The 14047-nt window shown below is 42.3% G+C and overlaps 1 protein-coding gene across 1 annotated transcript in view; it reads right to left on the bottom strand.

Moving 5' to 3' along the window:
* The window catches only part of DYNC2H1 (dynein cytoplasmic 2 heavy chain 1), a 350876-nt gene that overhangs the window by 303516 nt on the left and 33313 nt on the right, over nucleotides 1-14047 (bottom strand). The window contains exons 13-16 of the mRNA XM_075198801.1: nucleotides 13607-13802; nucleotides 12173-12268; nucleotides 11905-12057; nucleotides 5636-5734 (exon numbers count right to left, since the gene is read on the bottom strand). Of these exons, the coding sequence (XP_075054902.1) occupies nucleotides 5636-5734; nucleotides 11905-12057; nucleotides 12173-12268; nucleotides 13607-13802 (544 nt within the window). The remainder of the gene's footprint in view (nucleotides 1-5635; nucleotides 5735-11904; nucleotides 12058-12172; nucleotides 12269-13606; nucleotides 13803-14047) is intronic.

Genomic DNA, 14047 nt, shown 5'->3' with positions numbered 1-14047 from the left:
GTTGGCACGGACTTTGTACATATATTAGACTCTGCAATATACAGCCAGTCTTCACTACAGACCCCCAAAAGGAGGTAGAGAAAACACAGGTCACTTGCCCCAAGTTTGCTATGCTAGGCAGCTGCTGACACAGGAAGGGAAGGGGATCTGAGAACCAGGTTGTAGATGCAAACAAAGAGGTCATGATGGGCAGTACAGGTTCAAAGTCCAAAAACAATATGAAGGTCAGGGTCATAGGGATGATCAGGAAACAAGCTTGGTCAGTACTGGGTAATCTGAAAAGTAATACAGCATCTATGAAAATCTGTTGCTCTAGCTCAGAGCAGCGCACTGAGCAAACTTTAAAACCTGCTGGTGAATCTGTCAGGTACTAAACAATAAGAAGGAAGCAGCAACATGTGCAGACCCCTAAGAATGCAAGTAAACCAACCACTGGCACAGGAGAAACACCGCATATACAGACACCTATCATGGAGGCTTACGGTTACTCCCAGGCTTGCCTCTATTTTCAGGATTGTTGGATACATTCAAGAGATGACTTGTTGTCTGTAACAATTTTGGCAATCTCTGGGGGTTCTCTATATTATTGTCAGAGATTTATGATATGGGTGGGTCCTTCTCATTAAATAACTTTTGAAACACATACTGTCTTACATATATTCTGAGTTAGAAAACAATATTTATGTTTAAATAATTACATTACTGTCAAAAAGCTCCGATTAGAGATATTCAACCTTATTCAATGTGTGACAGGAGCATCATTACACCTTACATATAACCGCCTCGCCAGTCACCTCTCCGACTTTTCCCTCCTGGACCCCCTCCAATCCGGCTACCGTCCTCTCCACTCCACCGAAACTGCCCTGGCCAAGGTTACTAACGACCTCCTATCGGCCAAAACCAAGGGTCACTTCTCCCTTCTTATCCTCCTCGACCTCTCTGCAGCCTTTGACACTGTGGACCACCCCCTCCTGCTGCAAACTCTTCTCTCTTGGCCTCTCCGGATCTGTCCATACCTGGTTCACCTCTTACCTCGCTAACCGCTCCTTCTCTGTATCCACTTCCGGCTCTTCCTCCCCCCCCTACCCTCTCCCTGTTGGTGTCCCGCAGGGCTCTGTTCTTGGCCCTCTACTTTTTTCGCTCTACACTTCCTCCCTTGGTGCTCTCATCTCCTCCTTCGGTCTTCAGTATCACCTGTATGCTGACGACATTCAACTCTACATCTCTTCTCCTGACCTTTCTTCCGCTGTCCTCTCTCGCTTGTCTGACTGCCTCACCGCCATCTCCTCCTGGATGTCCGCACGCTTTCTAAAAATCAATTTCTCGAAAACGGAACTCATTGTCTTTCCTCCGTCCAGACTCCCTTCCCACCACGACCTCTCTATTGTCATCAACAACACCACCTTCTCCTCTGTCACCCAACTCCGCTGCCTGGGGGTCACCCTTGACTCCTCTCTCTCTTTCACCCCCCACATTCACTCACTTGCCCAAGCCTGTCGCTTCCAACTACGCAACATTGCCCGCATCCGTCCCTTTCTCTCTCAGGATGCCACCAAGACCATCATACACGCACTCATCATCTCCCACCTGGATTACTGCAACCTCCTCCTCACCGGCCTCCCCTACTCCCATCTCTCCCCCCTCCGCTCTGTACTCAACGCGGCCGCTAGACTCATCTTTCTCTCACGCCGTTCCTCATCTGCCTCCCCTCTCTGCCTTGCCTTACACTGGCTCCCCTTCCCCTACAGAATCCTTTTCAAACTCCTCACCACCACTTACAAGGCTCTCTCCCACTCTACTGCCCCTTATATCTCTAACCTCCTCTCCATTCACACTCCTGCTCGCTCCCTGCGCTCAGCCAACGATCGCCGACTCTCCTCCACTCTTATCACCTCTTCCCACTCCAGAATCCAAGACTTTTCCCGTGCCGCCCCCCTTCACTGGAATGACCTCCCTCGTTCCATCCGCCTCTCTCCTACTCTGTGCTCCTTCAAACGTGCACTGAAAACCCACCTCTTCCTTAAAGCCTACCAACCATCCACTTAACCCCTTCACCTCCACTCGCTCTCCACTCTGCCTCTTCACGCTCCCCTTGTGTCTTTCTGTTTTCCCTCCCTTAGGATGTAAGCTCAAATGAGCAGGGCCGTCTTCCCTCCTGTCTCCTCACCTGTTCTTCTGCTCCATGTTTATTGCTGAACTTGCCTGGAGTTTCTGAAGTACTGGTATTTTTGTTTACTGTTTTGTGCTGTTTCACCCTGTATAGTGTACTGTTTGTATGGTGTACGGCGCCGCGGAAACCTTGTGGCGCCTAACAAATAAAGGATAATAATAATAATAATAATACTGCAGAAATAGCCCTCCTTCACCACTACCCTTATAATTTCCTGTCTAGGTAGGCCTAAATAAAATATTAAATTGATACAAATGAATGTACATTATTTCACCTCAAAGTGTTTAAAAACAATTGGTCAATTAGGTCAGGGGGAGATAATTAGGTTAAGTTCAGACCTTTCAGGAAGCTCACTTAACAGGAGCAGATCACAGCCATGCATTCCCTTTCATCATACATGCCATTTCCTACTTAGAGTAGACGGCCTAATTAAGGCTTTGTTAAAAGTAACCACTAGGTGTAAATTATAGCAACTTGAGTATCTTTGGTCCTAATCTTCCCTCACTTTCCAAATCATAGCCAAAGTCCAAAACCATTGGACTTTCACATTCTTCATCGGCATGCTTTCCTCTAGTGGTACGTGTATTATTCTGAACACATCTCACCATTGTGACTTCCAATAGATTAACATGCCCCAGAACTTATTTTCTGTTACAAACTTTTCAAGCAGTAGTTTCTTTGCTTTTCGCTTTATTGTTTAACGTCCCTTACTGATGTAATATCATGGTACATATTTCATTATATCCTGCTTTATGGATTTACTACTTATGTCCATTTATGTGTGTAAATGTGTTTTCTTATAATACTGTGTATATTACACTTTAAAGACTTGGGGCTAGATTTACTAAGCTGCGGGTTTGAAAAAGTGGGGATGTTGCCTATAGCAACCAATCAGATTCTAGCTGTCATTTATTTAGTGCTTTCTACAAAATGACAGTTAGAATCTGATTGGTTGCTATAGGCAACATCCCCACTTTTTTAAACCCGCAGCTTAGTAAATCTAGCCCTTAGGCCTTAAAACTAAACCTGCACCTCTGGGTCACCTTATGGTGTATTAATATCCAGTATCCGGTCTTCCTTCATAGTTATAGATTACATAGGACCTAATGATTGTTTATAGTATTATCTTCTGACAGAAATCTAAACCCTTCTTTGCTTGCCTCTGTAAATGTGTGGGTCGTTTTGTTTTGGATCTTAAAATATTTATCATAATGTAAGCAGTAATAGCCTCTATCATACCTATATTTGATAATAAGGGGCCTGATTCCTTAAGGATCTTAACTTGAGAAACTTCTTATTTCAGTCTCTTGGACAAAACCATGTTACAATGCAAGGGTTGCAAATTAGTATTCTGTTTTGCACATAAGTTAAATACTGCCTGTTTTTTCATGTAGCTCACAAATATCAACTTTAAATTTCAGTGTACAAATAAGCTATCAAGTATTTGTGTGCTACATGAAAAACAGTCAGTATTTAACTTATGTGCAAAACAGAATACTAATTTGCACCCCTTGCATCGGGCCCTCGTTTAATTCGAACCCATAACTCCAGCACTGTGAGGCTGCGATGCTAACCACTGTGCTACAGTGATAACTCTTTATTGGACATCCTTTATCTCATGTAGTCATTGTCTATGAATGACTAATGTGATCTACGTACTGGAGTGCCCCTGTGGACTCCAGTACGAGGGTAGGACTACCCGTTCCCATAAAACACGGTTTAGGGAACATAGGTCAAATATTAAAAAGGGTCTACAAACCTGCAGTGTATCCGGGTATTTTTCTGAGAGACATGGTTGTGATCCCCAGGGTCTGGTTATAATGGGAATAGAGTTTCGGATCAACTATTAGAGGGGGGTGGGGGGGGGGGCAGATATAAACTCCAAACACTGCATCCAGTAGGTCTTATTGAGCCTATGGAATTCACTGATTGGTATTTTTGACTGCTATGCATTTTTAAGTGGGACTACCCATGTCCACGGCTCACTATAATGAATTTGAGTGCCTCTGTATTTGGTTTTGTGCAATATATATATATATCTAGATATTTTATTCTAGATTTTCTATTCTGAGTTTCTTATTAAAAATGTTATGTATTTACAGAATATAATGATTGTTCAATAATGTACTAAATGTTATTGATAATGTGATGTTGCCTATAGCAACAAGGAGTATGTGTGGGTTGTGTTTATATATGTAAACATGAGATAAACACATTATAAAAGACTTTAAGATCGAATTACCTAGATATACATTTGAGTATAAATAAAATTTGGAAGGTTTTGGTACAGCTAGAGTGTATAGCGGGCAATATTTGATGAAGAGTTAAATGTATTTTTATCATACCAAAAGAATCTAAGGGTTAAAGTTATTATAAATAGGTTTAATTTGAACAACAAATATTAGAATGATGAAAATCTTGGAAATTGTAATTTTTGTACTAATTATGACACATGTGATTAATTGAATAATGGAGGATCTGTTCCGTATTTAAAGAAGGACATTCAGACAGGCTTGAGAAAGTCTGCATCAAGCAGACAAAACTCGTCGCTCTAATCTCTATTTTGAAATTAGGAACCTAACCACAATACTTTGAAGTTTTGAGCAGTAATACCACGGTGATTGTCAGCTTAACTTTGGACACGACATACTATCCCCTATACCCTCTGGAGGAACTGATTTGTTGTCATCTGAATTCTGTCGGGACAGATTTTATGGTGCGCACCAATAGGAAGTTCTATCGTATGTGTCGTAAGTGTATGAATATTCAGTCCAGCTCCCCTCTTCTACTTTCAGGTGAGTAACTCCATTAAGAAACGGCTTTCTAGGATGGTTGATATCAGCAGTAATAGATTAAGAGAGTATGTGGATGCCTAAAATTCACCTAACCTCGGGTCTGCCGCTACATGACCGGGTCACTGATGTCTGATAAATGAATAACGAGTCAAACATATCTTTACCATCCGCAGCCACTGTTTTCCATTAAGAATTAATTTGTGGACACTCAAGGAATAAAACTACCTAATAAGGTAAATCCAAAAAGTGTGACAAGGAATAATTACACTATCCCTTATATTGTATATCAGCTTGAACCTGGTGGGATAGAATTTTACAAATAGCTGACTTACTGAGGTTCGCCTTGAATGCCAAGTGATTTATGGGCCATTGCTGCTATTTTGAATTATTTTACTTAACTGTATGTCCATGCTTTTTTGTATTTTGTATCTTCTTAAATGTCATTTGAATTTTATTGATTCCTTTGGTAAATATCTGTCTTGATACTATATGTTAACGGAGATCTGCATTCACACAACTATAGGGTTTGATTCCGATACCATCTAAGCAGCTTATTGTTTCTTCTGATTGTCTATGACTGTGCCCAGTTTGTGTACCCCTTGTTCATACAGATTTAATTATAGTGGAGTCCAGCTCGCTTGTATCTTCTATCTAGAATATTAAGTCCTACCTGATATTCAAGACTGGAGAACACACTGCGCATTTCCACAAGACCATCTTTCCATCGTTGTTGTTGACGTAGTAAATCAATGTTCATGAAAGCAACAACCTATTAAACGAATAACTTGGTTACAAACACAGAATAGATCTGTAGCCATCTCTGCCGGCTGGAAAACATTCCCTATTTGTATTTCATTTCAAATGAACTGTGGTCTAATTCCTTACTGACCAATCATAAAGACTGGATCCAGTGTATAGATATCCGTACTCTTTAAATATATACTTTAAAAACATTTCTTCAAGTTGCTCAGCTTGTAACTCTATGAAATATTTAAGAGTCAGGTCAATGCTTTGGCGAGATAAAACAGGACAGAAATCACAGAATTATTATTTTTTTTTTTACTGAAATTATGTTTTAGACTATAGCACCTTTTAGAAGGAAGGAGATACGAGGATGACATTAAAGGAAACTATAAAAAAATCTCATTCGTAACCAATTGTAATACTGCCAAAAACCTAGTTTTAAAAATTCTCCAACCCTATATTTTTTATTTTCCCTTTTTTATTTGTGTAATGTAAATATCACAAGTTTATAAAATGTTTTATTGTGGTACGAAGTCTGGTTGCAGAGATCATTTAGTACAGTTCCATTGCACGCTTCTCTTGCCCAGAATCTCTCTATACCCTCACAGAGCTCTCCTGTCATTCTACCTGACGTATGATAAACATCAGTGATGTGTGTGACAGGTCTTTCCTTTTGATATGTGCTTAACCAATAGGGCTTCCATGTGAACCTAAATAAAGCCAAATTATGGATTCCTAAGAAAAACCTTTCAGGCATACATTTGTTCTGCAAAAAACCTTTGTATAGTCCGTTGTATAGTCCCTCATTTATACAATGTTGTATTGCAATAAAACCATTCAGTGATTTTTAATGCACAGTAGGAGTGTTTATTGAAAATAAGGTTTATTGTATGAATAAAGGATAGACTCGCTATATATTTATACAGAAGCTGGCATATTGAGAATAGAACAGACAACCGTCTATAATAAAAATAAGCTGATAATAATAGTAATACAAGCACCAGGCTGGGAAGAGGCTTCTTGGAATAGAGTAATACATTTGCAGAAGAGTCACCCTCTATCTCTATATGGTATCAAAGAGCACTGGGTATGCATGCAAATAGGCTGGATGGCCCAAAAACTCCTAAAATTATTTACATTACAAACATGTACATTTTTAAAATAAAGGGACAAAGCATGTGTTTAAAGCAACGGGCATGGTGTATGGTGTTACAACCACTTAATCTAATCTATACCAGAAGTGCACTTTTTAGCCATGTTGCTATCCGGAAGTATCAGTGATGTAACTATAACATCTCCTTGGAAAAGTACTTCAGGGGTTAAATTCCACCTCCACAGGGAACACTCAGGAGTTTAGTGAATTAAGCTACAATTGTTATTTCTGTTTGTTCCTTATTGTCCACTAGTGAACACTACAGCCAGCCAGGTGCCGGACCCAGCAGGGGTCACCTGGAGAGGTAGGGGAGGAGGCTGGATAGTGTAAGCAGCCCACCAATAGAGACCTTTTACAACTCCCCTAGGCAGGCAGTTCCCAAGGTGGGATTAGGAGGTGATAAAAGAGGCTACCCTGGGAGCTGGACACGTGTGTGACTAACTTTTGGCCAAGAGGTGATGCTCTAGACATTGTGGGACCTTTTAAGAAACCTAGCCGAACCGGGAAGAAGTACATCCTTACCGTAGTCGACTACGCGACTAGATACCCCGAGGCAGTGGCACTAGCATCCATAGATGCTGAACATATTGCCCAGGCTCTCATGGATATCTTTAGTCATGTAGGATTCCCTCAAGAAGTAGTCACCCACCAGGGGACGCAATTTCAAGGGGACTTGCTGCAGACAGTATGGGACATATTTGGGGTCCATCCCTTACTCACAACCCCTACCATCCCAAGACTAATGGTCTTTGCGAGAGATTTATTGGGACCCTCAAGCAGTTGCTGCGGGCATATGCTGAGTTGGAAGGGGGAGATTGGGAGAAATCATTGCAGCAGCTATTGTTCGCGTACTGCGTAGTGCTGCAGGTTTCTACCGAGTTCTCTCCTTTTGAGTTATTATATGCTCGTAGGGTACGGGGACCTCTCGACCTAGTCCAGGAAAGCTTGGTAAGATCAATCCAGGAACCTGAGGTTCCAGTCTTGGAATAAGTGGTACAAATAAGGGATAGACTGCAGAGGTTGATGCAGCTCGATCATGGCTCTCTATGTGTCCACGCTGGACCTTAGTAAGGGGTACTAGCAGATACCCCTTACCAGAGAAGCACAGGAGCGGTCCGCATTCACCACTCCGTTTGGACTATTTGAGTTTACTGCCATGCCCTTTGGAATGAAGAATTCCCGGCCACCTTTCAGCGTACAGTAGACCGTTTGCTGACAGGGTGTGAGGAGTTTGCCCAAGCATACCTGGACGATATAGCTATTTTTAATGAGACCTGGGAGAACCACCTGCAACATGTGGCCCAAGTATTAGCCTGGATTAGCCAGGCAGGGTTGACGATCAAACCAGATAAATGTCAGGTAGGGATGGCGGAGGTGTTGGTGGAGGAAATATTAGACCGGAGCCGACAAAGATTGATGCCATCCTTGGAACGGTGGCGTACTATCGCAAGTTGTGCCCCAGTACAGCACCATTGCCAACCGCTGACCGATTTGACGACCAAAAAGTACTCCCGACAAATTGACTGGACCACTGATTGTGAGCAGGACTTTTCCCAGCTTAAGGATATCTTGTCCAGGTCCCCAGTATTAGCAGCCCCTGACTTCTGACGACGGTTCATTGTGCAAACAGATGCCTCGGGCTGTGGAATAGGAGCGGTCTTGCGTCAAGTAGGGGAGGATGGTTGTGAACATCCAGTGGCCTATCTATCCGGAAACTTGAAAAGGAGTGACTGGCCAAAGTTTGGGCTCTCAAAAAGTTGCAGTCGTACTTATATGGGCGTGAGTATTCGATGGTCACAGATCATAATCCCCTTAGTTGGCTACAACGCACCGCATTGGTTGCTGAGATGGAGCTTGGCCTTACAACTTAATAAATTTTCCATCTCTCACAAAAGGGTAAAGATCACGGAAACTCAGAAGGCTTGTCTCGTCAGCAGGAACCAGACTCCAAGCCTCATCTCGCCTCTGGAACTGTCCAGCCAGTCTCTCTCACGACAGGGTACATGGACTAAAAAGTGGGGGGAGGAATGTAAAGCAACGGGCATGGTGTATGGTGTTACAACCCCTTAATCTAATCCATACCTGAACTGCACTTTTTAGCCATGTTGCCATCAGGAAGTATCAGTGATGTAACTATAACATCTCCTTGGAAAAGTACTTCAGGGGTTAATTTCCACCCCTACAGGGAACACTCATGATTTGAATGAATTAAGCTACCATTGTTATTTCTGTTTGCTCCCTATTGTCCACTAGTGAGCTCTACAGACAGCCAGGAGCCTGACCCAGCAGGGGTCACATGAGGGAAACACCTGGGGAGGGGGCTGGATAGTGTAAGCAGCCCACCAATCGAGACCTTTTGCAACTCCCCTGGGCAGGCAGTTCCCAAGGTGGGATTAGGAGGTGATAAAAGAGGCTACCCTGGGAGCTGGACACGTATGTGACTAACTTTTGGCCAAGAGTTGATGCTTTGCCAGAGATGCACTGTGGAACATATCTCACTGGATTTATTTGAACGGATTTCCTGATTTTGTTGGACCTGCTATCGTTACAGGGCCGTGCTGTATTTAATCCTGTTCTGCAGAATAAATCATCCTTCTATTTTTTCTCTAATACCGCGTCCGAGTGATTTGGGAACCACGTATCTTCACAGGGCACATGGCTGCTCAACACTACAAGGTGTTACAAGGTGTGGGGGATAAACCATTCCTATTCAGGAGAAGAGACTTCTGGGAAATGCAACTTACATGGCTGTACTTTATATCAATGCTTTACCCACTGTGGGCTTCATTGAGAGTTAGTTTATTAGTAAATCCAGCTAAAAGGTGCAATACCACATTGCAAGGGAGGAGGGGGGATTAGGAGAGGGGAGCGTTCCTGCGAAACTCTAAGTAGTGTTAAAAAAAGCTGCCCAGTATTTGTATGCTACATGCAAAAGTACAAAAAGAGGATTGCAAATCTTTTTCTTTCTAAAGCAGCCCCCTAAGGTGGGGGAACTGTTCTGACTCCGGGCAAAACTGGCATCCGAAGGCGCAAACACATTGAATTGTAAAGATCTGGTGAAGGTATGGACAGAGGACCAAGTAGCCGTCCAGCCAAGCTGGTCCCTGGAAACCCCGTGACGTACGGTAGAATGTGCCATGAGCCTATCTGGTACAGGCCAGTTGGAGCTCACATAGGCCTGCCTAATCATAGATTTTATCCAGTGAACGATAGTTTGCTTGGTGGCCGGCCATCCCCTTTTATGGGAATCGTATAGTACAAACAGAGAGCCAGTTTTTTGAGAAGACGGGGTCCTATCTACATATATACGCAAGGCCCTGACCACATCCAGGGAAGCCAAAGATGAAATATTTTCAGTTATGTGGAATCCATCATCACCACCATTTATTTATATAGCGCCACTGATTCCGCAGCGCTGTACAGAGAACTCACTCACATCTGTCCCTGCCCCATTGGAGCTTACAGTCTAAATTCCCTAACATACACACACACAGACAGACAGACAGACAGACAGACAGACAGACAGACAGACAGACAGACAGACAGACAGACAGACAGACAGACAGAGAGAGAGACTAGGGTCAATTTTTGATAGCAGCCAATTAACCTACCAGTATATTTTTGGAGTGTGGGCGGAAACCGGAGCACCCGGAGGAAGTCCACGCAAACACAGGGAGAACATACAAACTCCACACAGATAAGGCCATGGTCGGGAATAGAACTCATGACCCCAGCGCTGTGAGGCAGAAGTGCTAACCAGTTAGCCACCGTGCTGCCCTAATCCGGAGACCACTTTCGATAGAAAATATGGAACAGTCTGAAGGACTGCTCTATCCTTATGAAACACAAGGTAAGGGACCCTGCAAGACAAAGATCCAAGCTCCGACACCCGGCGAGCAAACACTATAGCTAACAGGAATACCACCATCCACGTCAATAGACGTAGTTCCATAGAACAGAGAGGCTCAAAAGGAGAATTTTGCAGGACATCAAGAACTAAATTGAGATCCCAGGGAACCAAAGGCGGAACATAGGGAGGTTGAACATGTAACACCCCCTGAAGAAAACATCTCAAATCTGACAAGGTAGCCAGACGACGTTGAAAGAAAACCGAGAGAGCCGAGACTTGAACCTTCATGGGAACTAAGTCGAAGCCCAGCTTCCATGTCCAGCAGAAAAATCAGGAAACGGGACATCCAGAAGGATCTCGGATTGCAAGCTCGATACTCAAACCACCTGATATAAGCACACCACACACTCTGTGATATATGCGAGCCGTAACTGGTTTCCTTGCCCGCATTAGGGTATCCACTGCCCTGGAGGAAAACCCCATGACCTGTCAGAGACTGGCTTCAACAGCCATGCCGTTAAAGCCAGCCAAGGTAAGTCCTGATGATAAAACGGCCCCTGCATGAGAAGGTTGGCCTGGAGAGAGTAGGCAGTACTTTCCCTGTATGCGGGGGGAAAAAAAAATTGTGCCCCTTGCATGTGAAAATTTGGACCCATTAGATGTAATTCTAAATGAAGCCCTGTGTCAATAAAAGCCTGTGTATAATATACAGTTTCCACCCACAAACAGTCTGTTGACAAGTCCAAAAAACCTATGCTCCTGCACAGAGGTGGCTTATTTGCATATTATCCCTTAGCAGTCACTTAAACAGTAAATTTCCTCTTTGTTTCAGAGTAGATGTTAGGAATGAACACATCTTTGACTATTTAGAGTCAGAGCACCACATTGTGTGAGCCAGTGGTGGTAGTGGGCTGGTATACGGTGGTACGCTATACCGCCACTTCTCCTACTGCCTTCATTGTAATAATATTAAATTCCATTACCTTACATTTTCTATATTCAAAATTCCACCACTAGTGACAGCCCAATCATGGTCACAGCTCTCCCACCTGCGTTGGTTACATGCTACTAAGACTACACAGAGAACCCTCCCCATCCCCTGATAATGGACATTTGCACGTTCATTATTAATGCATAACCTAAAATCTACACACCGCCTAATTATCTCATATCCTCGCACATCACTATTTACCTTTTCACAGAAGTCAGTATGTTTCTTTCTGAACTTCCTGTTCTCAGTAGACAGCTGCTCGGATGCACTTTGGAGTTTCTCAATATAACTTTGAAGTTCTTTAGGATTGTCCCACTTTATGAATGTTTTTTCACCAGAGCTCTCTCTGGAATTCTAGCAGAGGACAGAAGCATTAATACAATTCTGAACTTTTAAGAGAAAAAAATTCACCCACAAGAACACAATGAATAAAATAGTTAATTTGTTGCATAGAACATCTCAGGATTACCTTAATTATTTGCTCAAATGCCAGTGCAGACTTTAACATCATAGGTCTCTGACTCTGAATCATCTGCTGGTCTATTGTGTTATAGAAATGGGCAACCTAAAGACAATGGTAAATACAGAGAACTGGATTATTATACATCAGGATATAGACAGATCGATAGAAGAACTGGTATATTGATAGATTAAACAAATTTTTGTACATGAACACTGTTCAGTGTTACCATGACTTTACACTTAAGTTTCACTATAAAGTACATTGTGCTAGTGTATATATTTTCCCTTTATAGCACACAGCACATTACACAACTCACACCTCTTAAAGAGTGGCTGAGGCTACTGAGGATATCTTGTAGGAAAAGTATGTAGGGCAACAAGTTGAAACAACAAGGCTGCTTTATTAAGAATAAACTTTTCATTTATTATAAGTATATTATTCATTAAAATTGTTTAAATCTGAGATCCTCATAGTAGCAATAGGAAAGAGCACATTTTGATCATGGGCCTGATTCATTAAGGAAAGTTAAGCAATGAATTGAGTAGGTTTTCTTACTCAAGTTTTCTGGATAAAACCATGTTACAATGCAAGGGGTGCAAATTAGTTTATTATTTTGCACATAAGGAAAATATTGTACGTTTTTTCATGTAGCACACAAATACTTGATAGCTTATTTGTACACTGAAATTTAAAGTTGATGTAGGACATGTGCTACCCCAACTATAAATCTGTCATCACATTTTAAATTTACCTCCCCCTCCAATGCAACATGGGTTTGCCTTACTTATGTCTGGCCCCATGTCTGCAATAGCAACAATAATTTACTTTTTATCCTTTTTAGTTTTGAGTTTCTGGATAAGAGTTTTGTTTCGTTAATACAATTTTCATTATACATTATTACAGTGTATATTGTTAAAAACAATTGAAGACTACAAAATGGCCCAATATGGGAGAAGCTCCAGGCTTGACGCGACCCTAGCATGACACCCCTCCGCCCAGGAGTGGTAACAAATTCATGTTCATTTAAACATTTTTTACAAATCTGTCCACGTGTGAATGTCTTTAGTCGGTTATAGGCATGGTGCGCCACATTACAGGAAAGAAAATCCAAAGTTTTGTGGATAATAGATACCACACAGGTACTTAACATGCAAGCCTTCCCTTTGGGAAGCATGCACATCATGGGTGTCACATCATATTCTGCAATGCACCACACACTTGACACTGGGCAACTTCCGGGATGACAGAGGTCACACAAAGTACTATAGATGGAATCTTCCAACTGTAACAATAATCCCATAGATTACTATCTGATTGTAGTTGTTTTTGCGCCGTGGCGCAATATCACTGATTGCAGTGTGTGACCAACATTACAATGACATGATACATACACAATCACCAGGATTATTATGGTAAGAAACGACATAACTTATCACATACTTGTTTCAGAATGACGGCTTGCTTGTAGAACTTCTGTGCTGTTTTGGCAGCTTGTTGGATTTTAGCCGGAATTACTAACCCAAGAGCTGACAGCTGCCGGACCTCTCGCAGTAGAGCCACTAACCGGTCAGAATAGTGGATTTTTAATGCTCCGTTAGAGTGGTCCAATTCCATAACCTGACTGTTTGGTTGTATGCTGAGTAAATGCAACAACACTAATTACTTATTTCAGAAAGGACATCAGAAGTCCAAAAGGTACAAACTACATAGTATTCACACAACAGAAAGAAGAAGCCAGCAAGTTACATGTAAGTGCTGGGGCGCTGACATATGATTCCCACATACCAAAATACTGCTTATCCCTCAACTAGGAGGTAGACTATTAAAGACCTTAACAAAACTGGTGTAGCCTTAAACTGCACTAGATGACAGGATTGAAGA

This window comes from Mixophyes fleayi, chromosome 2, assembly GCF_038048845.1.
Source record: "Mixophyes fleayi isolate aMixFle1 chromosome 2, aMixFle1.hap1, whole genome shotgun sequence".
NCBI classification, from domain to species: Eukaryota; Metazoa; Chordata; class Amphibia; order Anura; family Limnodynastidae; genus Mixophyes; species Mixophyes fleayi.
Note: the sequence above shows the minus strand (reverse complement) of the source record. Positions and strands in the feature narration are given on the sequence as shown.